The sequence below is a fragment of the Necator americanus genome, chromosome X (assembly GCF_031761385.1).
Source record: "Necator americanus strain Aroian chromosome X, whole genome shotgun sequence".
In the NCBI taxonomy this organism is placed as follows: Eukaryota; Metazoa; Nematoda; class Chromadorea; order Rhabditida; family Ancylostomatidae; genus Necator; species Necator americanus.
The window spans coordinates 7,050,100-7,065,842 of NC_087376.1; the positions used below are offsets into that span (position 1 = coordinate 7,050,100).

At 34.9% G+C, this 15,743-nt stretch overlaps 1 protein-coding gene across 2 annotated transcripts; it reads left to right on the forward strand.

Moving 5' to 3' along the window:
* Positions 1-6,760: 6,760 nt before the first annotated feature.
* RB195_021688 (uncharacterized protein) lies at positions 6,761-15,301 on the forward strand (the record flags this gene model as incomplete). 2 transcript variants are annotated; one of them, XM_064208556.1, is made up of 9 exons in its annotated part: positions 6,761-6,835; positions 9,088-9,234; positions 9,315-9,487; positions 10,420-10,567; positions 10,640-10,684; positions 11,077-11,177; positions 12,468-12,636; positions 12,730-12,801; positions 15,182-15,301. In XM_064208556.1, the coding sequence occupies 9 exons, from the start codon at positions 6,761-6,763 to the stop codon at positions 15,299-15,301; spliced, it is 1,050 nt and encodes a 349-aa protein (XP_064064437.1). The 2 variants fall into 2 exon arrangements, with proteins under 2 accessions (XP_064064437.1, XP_013304472.2); XM_013449018.2 differs by lacking the exon at positions 15,182-15,301 and having other exon boundaries at positions 12,730-12,870.
* Between the last annotated feature and the right edge of the window lie 442 nt (positions 15,302-15,743).

A 15,743-nucleotide genomic window follows, 5' to 3' on the forward strand; every position in this document is an offset into this window, starting at 1 on the left:
AACTTTGCATTTAGAATAACAGAGATTAATTCGAAGTAATTAAATTTAAATTTAATGCACAAAAATCGCGCGCTGTTTTGAGTTCTCCACTTTTCACTTCAAACATGACACGTTTATTCGTTCTTTTAAAATTGTTTTCTTTGATTTTGTTAATTAATTACTATGGATTACACATTATGGCCTGATGTTCACAGCAGTTTTTGCATAATATGTGTTAGATTGGTTCCAAACAGCTCCAGTGCCAACCAAGCTTTCTATCCTTCCGGGATCAAAAAATTGGTGCCAGACTTGTACTACTCGTACTAGGATAGAAGCACTACTTGACCGCAAATCATTCCAGGGCTGCCCACGCGTTCATGTACCTCAAACAACTCCGGATTAAGGTGGAACGGACAAGCGTATTTCCCATAGGGATTGATCCACGTTGTGAACTTCATCCTTTATTTGAAAGATCATATTCCGGAATGATCCTTGTAAACCGCTACTCTATTCGTTCAGCTCTACTTTATGCTCGAGGACTGTGCAATCCATGTGTCCATCCATACTTCAGTTAGGCTCTTTCCATGTCCTTAATAATAGCGGTCTTGCTCTGTGGAATATGTGCAATCAAGCGCAACGAATGCACATTTTATAACAGAAGTAGCCGCTCTTATAACAGAAATATTGTATAATCCGCATTTTATAACAGAAATAGCTTGAGCAGGCTTGGAACTAGCACAGGAATTTTCACTCGTTAAGTCACCTCAATGTTCTCAAAGTTCTATTTCCAGCAATGAGGTGAAAAAGTAAAGGGAAGTTTTTTCCTCTTCAACTCTTGTCAAGTTTCTCAAATTTAATTCCCAAAAGTTTCCTTCAACTCTTGTCGACGTTCTTAAATTTAAAGTCGAACCCAAGTTATGAGCCAAAAAAATCTACTCGATCGATAGACAAACGTTTTTGGCTATTTTGTAGAATTTTGTGGACTATCGATTATTGTTGATAATCGATCGGAAATATACATATTTGTTGTTGGAAAAAAATGATGCTATCGAAAAAAGGGGAAAAATACGGATATACAGTAAAAAATATTCGCACGCATTTCCTACATTTTTTATCCCAACTTATCTAAAAAGACTTAAAAATAAAAAACAAAACAAAACAATAACAGCTACAAAAAATTAATGGAATGGGAAAACTTACAACAAATAATAATAAAGAGTTCGAAAAAACTACTATAACAATATATTCACAATTTTAGGAAATCGTCCATATTTAACCAGCTTTATTCGACTCTTCAAAAACTTGCAAGTTACTTTTCCAGAAGCTGCTACACTTTTGTTTATTTATACTTGTTGACGTCATCATACGGTTTTCTACTGTAATAAAACAGGAGAAAATAAAGTGTTGGAAACAAAAAACGTACTTTTATTGGAAAAGTATTCTTTTTGTTCTATGTCATAGTTTTTTTTTTTTGAAAATTGTTAGTATTGTTCGTGAGATAATATATCTGGAACATAATCAGCACTTAGGATCCGATATCAGTAACTTTATGGATGCAACGAGTACTAGGTATGTATATTTTCTTATATGAGAGTGGTTCCTGGTTTCTCCCGCATTTCAAAAATCCGTAATTCAGTTTAGTTTAAAAAAAACGTTTGAAGATGAGAGGCTCAGTAGGAAAGTAGGAAGTTCGACACGAAAAAAATTGAATTAAAAAATTAAATTAAAAATTAGAAAAATTGAAAGAGAATTTCTATGTATTTTCCTTTCACTTCATGCCCAAATTTCCTGTTCTTCTGGCCATTCGATATTTTTTTTCGCAAACAACAATGCTTTAAGGGAAATGGGGAAGTAGAAGCAAACACTCTACAGCTTCCGCTTGAACTTTTTCGTCTTTACTCCAGAGAAGCGTTAAAATAGGGATATTTTGTTTTTTGTCCTGCATCCTACATACATCCACCTAGTTCTCCGGGAAATGCTGCTTCGTAGGGCACGCATGATGGCGAAACGAATGTTCCGCCATCATGCGTGTCATAGAATATAGGAAATCTCCTTATATCCGGAAATCCATACTTGGTAATCCATGAAAAATTTCAGATTTGGATAATGCTAGATTGGCTCCAACATCAAGTACAACCCCTATACCACTTTTTTTTCTTGAATCCCACTTACTACTTTTTTTTTGTCTTTTGTGAGGGAATGGATCTGTGAACAAGTGATGTGGCTGCTTCTTTTTTTCGTTGCCAGAAATTTCAATCAAGCGTTAAGTGATGCCCTCAAAGCTGTCAGTTAGCTTTGAGGGAGTTTTTTTTTTCTCCAAGGAATGTTTGTAGAAGACCTCAACATATCTGGCCAGTATGATCTTATCAGGAAGGAAAGAAATGAACTTTATTTTGAGGTAACCTCCAGAGGTGGGATTATTCTGCGTTTGTTCAGATGTAGAGAGAAAACCAGGGACAGAACACCTCATGAGGGTTCAAAAACTGCCACAAATATCATGACTGAATCCAACTTTGAGGTTTTGAGTGAGATGAGACGCTGATAAGACAGCGATGCCAGCTGCTTCTTTATTTGTTCAGAATAAATGCGTTGAGATAACTGTGGAATCAACACAAAGAAGCGGAATCTTCCGAAATCTTGCAAGCTCATCTGACCCTTTCCCTGCATTATCCTTAGTTTCCTTTCTGCAAATGTTTTTTTTTAGAAGAAAAACGTCATACGTTTTTTTTTTTCAGAAACGTTAATAAAATAGTTGGATTTCGAAAAGAATATGATTATGTCAGTTTGAAGAGTTCCATTCTATCCCAAGTTATCCATAATCTCCTTCGAAACACCTCATAAAAAGCAGAAGAAGTGCAAAAACAAAAAAAAAGTTGAGTAGTTTTTCCTAGTAATTCTCGTAGAAATTCTCAACGACTCATCCGAACAGAAGTACATAGTCGTTCATTCCAGGAAAAACGAGAGCCTCATTCCATAAACATGACGACGAACGTGCCTAATGCCTATCCGCTCAAACTAACACTAAGTGCATGTAAGCAGGGCATTCGAGCTTTGAAAAATTGTCAATCGTGACTTGAGCTCAAAACGTCACTATTCGTATTCTACAACACTCATCCAGACAAATCCACTGGGATTTTTCCGTCAACGCACTTGTAATTCGATCGGTGACGAATGTTTCCTTTGTGGTTTTAACATTTCTAGCAATTCTTTGAAATTTGCCATAAGCTATACGTTAACATTTACTCAGTTCTAGCTTTCGGTGCATTCACTCGTCTACCGAGACCTGTGGGGTGCGCTGAAAAAGTTTTTAGAGCTCATAAAATTATGTAATTTCTCGTGGTCACTGGATAATTTTCTTTTTAAAAAATATTAGCTACTTACGGTAACTGTAGCCTTCAAAAAGTTAGTTCCAAAAAAAAATGATAGAAATCTACGGTTCTTACTGTATGCATGCTGGAAAGTAAAGTCACTTTTCTAAGATACATTTAGATTTTAGAAGTATAACGAAAAATAAGTTCTGTTCCTTTTCCTAAATCTAGTATGCTAGAATGAATTTCTTAAAAGTAATAACACTAATTTAATTAATTCTGTCCCATCCTTTTTATAACTTGTACTCGGAAAAAAATCGCATTCGTCGAGCCTATACATTCTCTTTCCACCACAAAATTATCTAGCTATAGAAATTTTTAGCGTTAGAACGTTTTCTGACACGTTAGATAAAATTACTCTAAGTTGAAATCTTAAGTTTTCATTTGGACAATTTTTTTGTTGATTTTTTTTTTCTAGAATGGTTTTCAATGATGAACCCAATTTTGAGGCGTGGTAAACAATCTTAAATCGTGTTGGAAAATGAGGCATGCATGCTTTTTTTGAAGTTTCATTATATCTATGCTTGACGAATATTAATAATCTTTAAAAAAAGTTTTGAAAAAAGAAAGAATCCAAGTCAATTTTGAGGCCGGTTAAACAATGTTAAGTGGTGTTAGAAAATGAGATATGCATCTTTTTTTTTTCTTTCATTATATCTATACTTGATGAATATTCATATTCTTTAAAGAAAAAGTTCTGAAAAAAAAGAAGACAACTATCTTCAGTGAGCTATTAGTTATGCGTGTTTCATAATTATTCATGATTTCAAAAACTAAATGATAATGTGAGGTATAATAATTAGTTGTTTTTTTTTCTAATCATGTTTTTTTCTTCTTTACTATTTAATCTTTTTCACGTGTATAAAATCATGACATGATTGCTAAATAAGATTTTCGTGGTTCGACAACGATGAAAAACATGCGGTTTGAAGCGATCGATTCCTATTTTCTGTAGGAAGTTGTCAAATCTGATTACTTGGTTGTGTGCAGGCATTCTGCTCTCTCTGTGTGTATGTGTGTGTGTATGTCAGTTGATCCATACATGCCTAAGGGTGCGATTTTTGATGTTAGAATATAGATGTGTATGCGTGTGTGTGTATGTACATGTGTCACCAACCACTCTATTGTTGTGTGGTGTGAACATCCGGCCAGTTCCTATTTCTAAAGTGTTTTTTTCTCCTTTCCTTTGAGAATACACAGCAATTATAAGCTGTATGAAACGAAAAACACGGGAAAAATTGTTCCACTAGAAATTCAACGAATAACTATACCTCGTACTCAATCCCCTCATGTAATAATTCGAAACCATTTTATTTTTATTGGATTCAACTGTAGAAGTTTCCGAACATATATTTGTAATTATTGATTTGTAGGAGGGGAAAAAGGAGTACATTTTTCCGTATCTTTGTGTCAATTTCTTCAATTTCTCTTCATAGCCATGTTCCATGCTCAAATCCCAGCCTATATTGTGTTTATTTTTACTTTTCGAAACACATAATAATCTCACTGCAAAATAAAATTTTCAATTCATGCATGAGCAAAGATTGAAATAATAGTGAATCGAATGTGGTGAAAAGTGTTGCATTCGTACAGGAAACTCCATGAAATTTACAGATAGGACAAAATTCATCGTATCACGTCCACGTTTTCGTTTTTTTCTGCGCACGAAATGTATAAGTTGAACGAGTGAGCGGAGACAACAGAAGCGATGCGAATCCCACCAATCACTCCTCACGAAGAGCTCCTCTATTTGACGGCGAAAAATCGTTGTAGATTACGTCGTGACTCTTCCGTTCCTCCCCCCGCTCTTCATCTCTTTCTCTTATCAATGAAAAATCTAGATCTCAGATTTTAAATAAACAAATAGAAATTAATGTGGAGAAGAAAGAGCTGACGAGGGACGAGTTGTTCCATCTTCCACAATAATTGCATCACGTACATCTAAAGTCACGCTGGGAAAACAAATTCTGAAAACCTCAACAAATCGTGTACACTGCTTCCAGAAACCAACGATTTTACGGCTAAGTTCAAAATAATATTATAGAAGGACATTCTCGATTGCATATGAAAGTTTTTTTTTTGTTTTCTTAGTTTATTTTCTCCTGAATTTTCTCATGCTCGGATAAATCTTTTTGTCCATGGGATTCTTTTCCGAAAAGAAATTCTACAGGGAAAATTGCGTGTGTTAGACATAGCATCTAAGCAAAGAGTATCTGAAATCGTCATTGCTGACCTCCGGAGAAGCTTGACGCTAGTCACAAGCTCTTACTTCGTAGTAATTGTTCACTTGCATTCATATTTTCAATAATTTTTATCGTTTATATGTGTTGTATGAGGAATGCATCAAAAACAGACGGCTCGCTTATGATCATTCAGTTGTTGTTTGGGATATGGGATGTAGTTGATCGCACCGCAAAATCCCTAAGGGAATAGGCGTATGAAGCGACGACGAAAGAAACAAACTTTACTACTTCACTCTCATGTCCTCTCACGTAAACGTCCGGATATGGCTCGATTAGGCGGAGTCCAAGATGTGGATAACCTCGATCCTTACCCCCGTTCTCAGCTTTAATGTCCTCGTTGTCAGTCACGCGTAGCCGTTTTCATTTCATTGCTTCTCTTCGTATGTGTAGTCTGTTTACTTGTATGTGGTTTTTCTTCCTATTCTCATAAATGCATGCAAAAAAGATCAAAAATATTAATTTTATCACGAAAAATTGCTAAAACCTGCTTCGAAATTAATTAATTTTTAGGATTCCAACTTTAAACGTGTGTTCCCTTTGCATACATTAAGGAATGACAGGATATTTTTAGAAAACATTATAGAAATTGAAATTTACCTCTATTCAATTTTTTATTGTTGTCATTTCCGAAATCCATGAAAGTACGGACATAATCAAAATGAGCTCATTCATTCCAGTAAAGCATTTCAAATTATGCTAAAGTACAGTAAGTACAGGAAGAACTCTACTATTTTAGTGAAAAAATCCCTACTAACCTTTTTACCCCCATTACCTCTATTTATTTTTGTTTTTCTTCTATCGTTTTTACCGTACAGGTATTTACAATATTATTATATTATGTTTTATGTTATGTTTTATATTATTTTACGGATCTGATTAATCCGTGAATCCTAAGAGATGCTCTAGACTATGCAGACATCTTGCACCTTCTTTTCTCGAACCAATATCTCTGGATGAATAATGTAGAAGGATTGCCGCCTGCAAATTTTGCAAGGGGAATCTCAATCACTTTTCGGTCCCTTTTTTTTGGGGATCCGAATTGTTTCAAGTGATGTTCAAGCTTCGTTTTTGAGGGGTAATGTTATTTCTCGCGTTTTTTTTTCTTTACTCATCTTCATTTCAGCTCTCAACTAATTCATTCACTAATGGAGCCTTCTGATTTGAATTGACATGCTGATTCTGGGATTTTTCTCCTTAATTTATGCCGTGAACGCTTCTTCAAGCATACGATTAACTCCTACACAGGTATCGTAATGTTATTTTCATAAAAACTTTCTTCCTTCCTCTATCGTCCTTGTTTTTTTTTTCTGAAGATAGGACTAGAGCTTGACGAAGATTGACGTGTTTCGTTGAATCCTCAATTATTTAGCTTTTTTATACGCCTGTCATTCTCGCATAAATCAATTATTCTCTCTCAGAAAAGCCTCTATTCTTCATGGATTCTGCTTTATAGGAATGAACATCAAATTATCAAGTAATATTTATTTTTCCTAAAAGCGTCAATTTATGACGCAGTGCTGCCAGAAGGTTTCGTCCAAATCCTTATTTCAAACTCTTAAACTTGTCAAATTAGTGAGATAACACCAGGAAATGTTTTTTGTTTTGGTTCTTCTTCTTCGTTCTATGAATTTCGCTTCTTTCCTTTTTTCTTCTGTTTAGTTTATTTATCCGTGTTGTATAGTGAGCAAACTTCAATCTTTCGGATACATACCTAGTTTCACTTGCCTCGAAAAGAGATTGTTGATTAATTTCTCTGGATTCAGTTGGCCAGAGGTATGAGGACGTACTTAAGTGAGTACAAATCCTAATCCGTGTCATTGAGGGATAGAAAAAAGTTAGTTCAAACGAGATATCATATTTGTTCATACCACACAGAAGTCACGTGGACACAATTCCTCTCCTGAATTTGTAGACAAAATTGTAAAACTCTTCAGAGTTCACTGCTGATATGTTCCATAAAAACGTTAACTGATGCTCTTTGTGACAATAAGAAAAAACTATGGAGAAAATGTTTGAAATTTTCTTTACATTATGATTGGAACAAAAGAGGGAAAAGAACTCGCAAAGTCACAAGAATCATGAATCGTTTCTCAATTGAAACTTTCAAGATGAACTATTTTCTTCTTCTTTTTTCTTGCTCAAAAATATTGCTAGAAAAATAATGCAAATTATCATTTGGTAACTCAAAGAAAAAAACTATTTATCTGCATCTCACGCTTCTGATTCCATGAAAGAGAAACGTTTGACTTTGATTCCTCCATTTTAACAATTCCTTAAGTTGTGAACTCATTTTTCTTTTCCTCTCTAATTTTTTGATCACGTCTTTTAGAAAAACGTATTTTCCATGCTATTTTGTTGTTGTGAACAAAATGAAAACAAGAAACACCAGATTTCACCTTTGAACCTTTGAAGAAAGTTTTTCAGAGATATTTTTGAGGAAATCGATGTAAAAATACACGTTACGTCACCAAAACTGAATTTTTGCTCACATTTTTTGCACAGTTTCCGTACATTTCCTCTACATTCATTCCTTCTCGACTTTTTACGTAATGAATTATGGTCACCTGAAAGAATGGACGCACACGAAGGTTGCCGTTGCGAACAGAAGTCGACAGAGCTCACTGCAAAACCGAATATATCATCACAATCACTTTTTTCACATACAACGATTTTTTTTCTTTACTTGAAAAAAGCATCTATTCTTCTAGTGTTAACAAACAATATTATAATATGAGAATAAGAATATAACCTCCTTTCAGTTTTTCCACCGGCATTTTTCCTCAATTTATCCCCAAAAACTTAGAGGTTTCGATTTCCATCTTTTTTTTTGATTTTTTTCCATTTCGATGATTTTTTTGTTTTGATTATTTATGGCTGGAAACGTTTTGAGAACTTGTATTATCTAATCTTCTCAAACTTCCTTGAATTCCTTAGTGTTCTTTTCATCAAAGTAACGATGATGTATTTATAGTTGCACTAATAGGCAAATTATTTACGGCATATAAGGTTAAAATAAAAGCCAAAAAGAGCAGAGATTTTGCATTTATTCCTTCACAAAATAATTACAAAAAATAAGTACAAACATTAAATTCATGATACTTGAAATGATCGTTACATTTCGGTGGATCTCTGTCTTTTAGGTACTTTTTTTCTGTCAACATGTAAATCAGAGCATTTGAAAGCATTAAAAGCAGTAAAACCTATCTAACCACCGTGATTTCAAGGTTTTTGGAGTCAAATTTCACGTCAAAGCTCGACCGATTCCACAGGACTCAGAACTGGGCAGAAATACAATTGTAACATCGGTTTCGGAGATTCACGCTTGTGAAAATCGCTACATAAAGTCTATTTTTGATTTCATTTGGAGAAAAACGGGCATATATAAGAGTATAACTGGCAAAAATAAGAGAAACAAATAAGAGAAACAAGAAAATAAGAGAAATAAGAGAAATAAGTGTAAGAACATGAACTGAGATAACATTTGATCCAATTTCCAGGCACAACACACTTGGGACCTCTTTAAACTACACAACGTGCATATCTTTGTCGAGATTTCGCATGCGCCACATCCTGGATATATCTTCCAGACAATATCCGGCGAACGAAAACACCTCGTTGACTTATTGCTGATTCCAGATCGTAAAGTGAGCCCGTAGGCTAAGTTCGAATGCAATTTCCGTGAAACGTCCGCTTCAATTCATATGCAATCAGTCTTCTTATTCAGGTTTCGTTAACGTTGCCGTTAAAGTCAGGATGGACACGAAGATATACTATCGCTTTACCGTCATCCATCCAGGAAAAATACGTGATTCTTGTTGTTGTTGAGAAGAAATACGTATCAGTAATTGTGAACTGTATACAGTTACTGCTTGAAAATATCGACGACGTAGTTTTTACGTAAGATTTAGTAATTTTTGTAAGAACTAACGGGAGTACATAATTATTCAAATATTTCATAAGTTCAATTTCAAGCAACAACGATTCTTTTTTCAGTGGAAATAGAAGTAATGAAATAGGCTATCCAGAACTTATTTATAAGTCTGTGAAACTCTTAACATGCTCACCGCTATGAAATTTCTACATAATTACAATAAATAACGATTCCCTCTTCATTTTGTGAGCAACAAATGATTTTGAAAGCAAATAACGTCTCATATTTCTCATTTAAATAAAAAAAGAAACGGAAGGGAAATCCAAATAAGTGCTATTTTTAGCGACGTACCATAAAACATTTCTTCACCAAATATGTAGCACAAAAAAAAGGAACACAAGATCCTACGGGTTGTCAGCTCCAGATATTTATATAAATTACGGAGTCATACGTTTTTTCTATTTTAATTCGTAGTTAGAAGAAAAGTATTTCTGCACTTCCGCGCACTGATGTTATCCTGAATCCAGAAAGTAACATATTTAACTTCTTGTCATGTAAAAATACGAAATTTGTATGAATTTACCACCACTTAATTGAGCTATACATGTTTGAAAGGAGAGTAAATTGTTTTTGTAAAATCTAGATTGAATTTCTTCCTAAAAACACTGAACTCATTCTATGTTTACTTTACTTTCTCGCAATTTCTGCAGCTCTTTTCCAGTATTTCCAGGAATTTCTGTGAATTCTAATGACATTTCTGGCATGAATTATTCACAAAACTTTAAGTAGTGCAAATTTAACCAAAGTTTTGGAACTTCTGAGAGAAAAAAAAAATTCAATTTTCAGAAATTTGGATATAATTCGAATCCTAGTGGGTTGAAAAAAAACTACCGTTTTTTTTGTTTGGATCTTTGTCCTTTACGCACACGCACTCCAATAAATCTTCTGCTTATTTCAGTGGATCCTCACCGAATATGTTCGTAAATAACAAATATAATAATTGGAGGATTGATTCCGGAAATCCCACTAGGGATTTATGCCCGAAATTGAATAGTTCCTTAGGGAACGCTGAAATCGAAACATCAGAGGGTTTGCACGAAAAGGAGGTGAGCGAGCACAAGTATGTACATACTTGAAAACAATTTCATGTCCTTAAAAACAAACATTTTTTTTTGCAGGAGGATCCAAGCTCATCCACAGGTTTTCGACAAAGTATGAAAAGTGTAAGTTTCTGCGCTTCTACTCCTACTTCTTTACTTTTATTAATTTTTTCACTTATCAAACGGTAACCAATTAATCAATGTTCTCCACTAAAGCAGCGGGTCCATACTCACTTCATTTTCATTTTCATTTTCATTTTCATTTTCATTGTTCCTTCCACTTATCTTCAACGGTCATAATCTTCCAAAAAGATATTATTAAACAGCAGAAAGTATCAGTCAAGCAGACGATATAGTAGTTTTTAATTTGCAAAACTTCAAGAAAAAAAGTGTTAATGTTCTTCTTCTGCATCATGTATCTTCCTTTGAGATTTTTCTTTTATTTTTCTTTTTTTCAATTAATATGACTTATGTAGTCATCTTCAAAAACGATTACAGTAAAAAAATCTTTGTAGTGTCTTTACAACGGTCGTCGAAGAGGACATACAGAAGCGTTTTGGCCGGAACAATGTGTTCGATGTTATTGCGAAGACGGCACAACAACATGTCAATATCAGTTAGTTTTTTCTTTTATTTTTTTCTTTTACTTTCTTTTATACTTCTGTTCCACAGCCGTACAGTTCGCGACACAGTGCTTAATCCATGAATTCTTCCCAATTTCTCCAGCAGCACACATCAAATTAACTCAATGTACAACACTACGCATGGATTTTGATAAAAACCGACGTTGAGTGGGCGGTCTGGCACCGTCGGCCACTGTCGGTCGCTCTTATCGTCTTAAGAAAACATACTGAATATTTGGTGTCATTTGGTCCTTTCTCAGCGATGTGCCTATTTCTGAATAGTACTCAAAGGAAGAAATCTAACGATATTTAAGTTGTTCTGAAATTTATATTTTATGACAAGTTAAGAGCGAGCGACAGCGGGTGACGGTGCCATTCCGTCATTCACCGTTGGGTTTTCACTGTTCATGTATAGTATTGTATTATGTATTGTATTATATATTAAACCTGATAAAGTAACGTTTCGAACCGCATGAGGCACAAGTTTTTGACAAGCCGCGGTTAACAGGAAACGTGTCCGAGGCTGAAAAAAACGTATGTTGCAGCATATGTGACGCGTGCGCCAAGGTGAACACACTCTGCGCCGAGTATATACGTAAATATGAGTCTTTTACATAAAAATGTAGAAAAATGTTGTAAACACGTATATTTACTTGCCTCAGTCTGTCCTACCTCTCAATAAAATTGACAAATTTGAAGGGTGTTTTAAAGGACACCAATTTATTAAATACGTAATAATAAATAATTATAGTAATAATTAATTAATAATAAATAATTTACTAATACGTCTAAACTAACCAGTGATAAATATCAAAATCTACAGAATCCCTCAAGAATTATTTTATCACATTATACATGTCAAATTACTAAAAACTAAAGGATTTTCAAAAATCGTGTTCCTTAGTCGTAGGAAGTGGTCCAAAGTTTCTTTTGCTGTTTTTCTAAAATTATCAGAGTGTTTTCCTTGTTCTCTCTATTTAAGGTGAACTTAATTATTATAGCGATGTCTTGAGAGCATCAAATTTTTCCTTGCATATTAATCCTTAGATGCAGATGGCTTTTTTTTTTGCCTGTCAATCTCATATTTACAAACATGAGATGTGTTCTAAATACGAATTTATAATTATCATATAATGGACAAATCCACTTTAATTGTAATTATAATTAATGTGGATTTGTCGATTATATGGTGTGTCGGCATGGAATTATCATTGTCGGCATAGAACTATAGAATTATATAGAATTATTAGAATTAATTATATTAATAATGGTTTTTTTTTCAGGAGTCCAATTGCATGTCCGCGGTTAACTTGCTCAGTTGAGCATCGTGTTATTCCGTCGAATCGATGTTGTCCGATATGTGTTGGAGCAGATTTTTGCGTAGATGCACATTGTCACCGGGATGCCGAATGCATAAATCATACGAACGGTGCTCAGTGCAAATGTAAAGAGGTAATATTCGCTTTTTATACTTTTTCTACAGTTTCTGACTGAATAAAATTCTAAGAAAAGTGATTTAATGGACCAAATTCCTTGTAACTTAAGGGATTCTACGGTGACGGGTACAACTGCCACGATATCGATGAATGTTCATTCGATAGCTCTGCTAGAGAGCAGGTCAGTTCTGCTTCCCCTTCCTTACCCTCAAATTTTGCCTCATCTCTGTCACGAAACGTTTCCGATTAATACAGCTCAAAATTATGAATAGATGCACTTCCGGGCATACGAATAAGTGTGCACTCATCGGTTTTACATCATTGTTTATAGCTTTCACGAGCTTTCGCTGAATAGGATGAGGACATCGTGTTTCTCGCCTCGTTCACCTCAAGTGCATTCCTCTTTCCATCACATATTTTAAGACTCTGGTTTCCTGGATTGGATTTTCTATGCTGTTGCCCGGGAAAATTTCAGGGTCACTCTGAACAAGTAGAGCGGGCGATTCTAGATGAATTAGAAAATTAGAAGGTCCAAAAATAATGGAAGCAAAGAGTAAGATAAAAACTAGAATGTAACTGGTCCCTTAAAGTTACAGGAGTCACACTCGAGCGAAAATTGTTCCTTCTTATTTTCATCAGTGCTTGTATGAGTGAGAAGCTACGGGATTTAATGAAGCTTGACTAGGATCAGATGTCACATTCGTAAATATCAACGATCAGCTCATCTGATCTCCTACAGTTAATGAAAAGTTGTTCCCGACTGAAAAGCGTAGAAGGGGATGAGGGCAGGAATCAAATGTCATAACACTATTTATATGCGGATTCCTACATGACCAACCTCTTTTTTATAGCAATCAAATTACATTTATTTACATTTATTTGTTTATTTTTAAATTAGCTTTTATTTCTGAAGTAGTAAAATTAAAATTACTAAGTTGAACTTTTACTAGTTTTTTTTTGTATTTGCTTTCTTTTGTGTACTTATCATGTTTCATCAGAGCACATAATGAATATAATTCCAGTCCCTGGTTCCAGAATCAATGATGTAGGTTGTTAATCCGACAAGTTAAACCTCATGGGGATAAAAAACGGAAATCGTATGCATGGATTTAAGATCATAGTGACTTCTTTTATAGTCAAAGTAGTAAAATGGTAAATTTATAACTTGGAAATTAATCAATGTTTTAAAAGGAAGTACTTAAAGGGAACTGAACTATCCAAGGATGTTGAGAAGTAGATTTTCGATTATGTTTTTTTCCTAATGAATGTCGTGAAACAGAGAAAAAAAAAGAAGAAAAACATCACTAGTTCTTTGCTTCAAAACTCTCAGAAAAGCATCAAACATCGGAAGACTCGTACTCGCAGTTTTCGTTTTGTTTTCAGTTGTTTAAAGTTATTGTCGGGATAACTTGTTGAAATGTCACTTTCGAGGATGTTCTTCGATGCGCGACTCAGAAGACAAGTGAATTATGAATATTTTTCGGAGAGCAGCGCATACAACAGATCGCGAAAACACAACGGTTATCCTCATACGCTCCCTTTAAGAGATCATTGTGATCCGTTTAAACGCATTACTCCACGAATCTGAGGTGAAAAGGATTTCAGGTGGAGTATTCGTATACGGGATCGTAGGTTAAGGAAAGGGGGGAGGAGTGGTTCCGTCCATTTCTTCCTAATTGCCGTAAAAAAAAAACTTTCTCATTTTCCAAGAGTCTTAATTCCCACTCTGTCGAGTTCATGTTTTCCTCTTTTACTTAATCGTCCCTTGCCTTTACCGTTCGTGTGACTTATCCCCGCTTATTCTCATTCTACTCTTTTCTTGTTGCTGGATTTTCTAATGTTTATTTGTATTCATTTCTTGTCTCTTACTTTTGGCACGATTTTGAGCGTAATAAATAAATAAATAAATAACGGCCTGGACGACACGGCTTCGAGCGTTCCGGCGCGTTATTTTCTACGACGAGTTCGATTGGAGCGCGCCAGCCGTGTGCACACGCCGCATCTTCCGAGCCGTTTTTCATGGTAATTGGTAAGAAATGGACGGAATAACCCACCTCTCCATAATCTACGATCCCGTATACGAATATTCCACCTGAAATCCGTACCACCTCAGATTCGTGGTGTGATGCCTTTAAATCGCTTGTGGTTACTTATGGTTACTACTACCAAAACACCCATCACTTGTGTTTTTTTTTAGTTGGGCGGATGTTCGTCGGGATCAATATGTATAAATGAACCAGGCAGTTTCCGTTGTGAATGTTTACCGAATCATCAGAAGATCGACAGTCGAAATTGTGTTGAACTACTTCGTGTGTGAATTATTTTGCTAATAATAATTGCTCTTCCATGTTCCATTTTGTTCGGATTCATTTATTTTAAATAGGAAATTATTATACATATGTTATATGTAATAAAATTTTTGTTGTGTTATACTTTATCCATATTCCCTCACACGTGAACAACTCAGGATCAACATAGTATCTGATTTTTCAGCATACAGGGATATCACAGTTAGTTACACAAACATTGAGGATCTATACTCCTAGCTGATTATTTTTCAGATCAATCCAGAGAATTTTCGTTTCGAAATAAAATATAAAGGGAAGAAGGACAAAATCTCTTGCGTATCAGTTCGCCTCACTTCCAGCAACACGTTTGACTGCAATTTGGAATCGCTGTGATTTTATGAACGCGTACTGACCGCTACAATAAATGATATGCGTGGGCGTGCCGATGTATCAAGCCGGTGTTTTTATGTCATCTTGTACATCGAACCCTCATATTTATTTATTTATTTATTACGCTCAATGGCTTTCTGAAAGGATGTGGCAAGGATAACACAAATAAATATAGAAAATACACAGTAAAAAAAAGTAGCGAAAAGAATAGAATGAGCAAGGATTAGTCCCGTTTTAAGATTCTGGCACAAGGATCATTTTGTAATCGAACGCATCCGAAGCTCAGGAAGTTAGGTATTAAGTCCTGAGGAGCTGTCAAAGTATAGGTTAGCTATAGATATTAGCGACATCCAAACTAAAGGATAAAATAAAAATCGAAACCGCCCGACAGTCAACCGAGGATTTCATCCCTCCGATGTCAAAAAATTGGTACAAGTGTCATCTG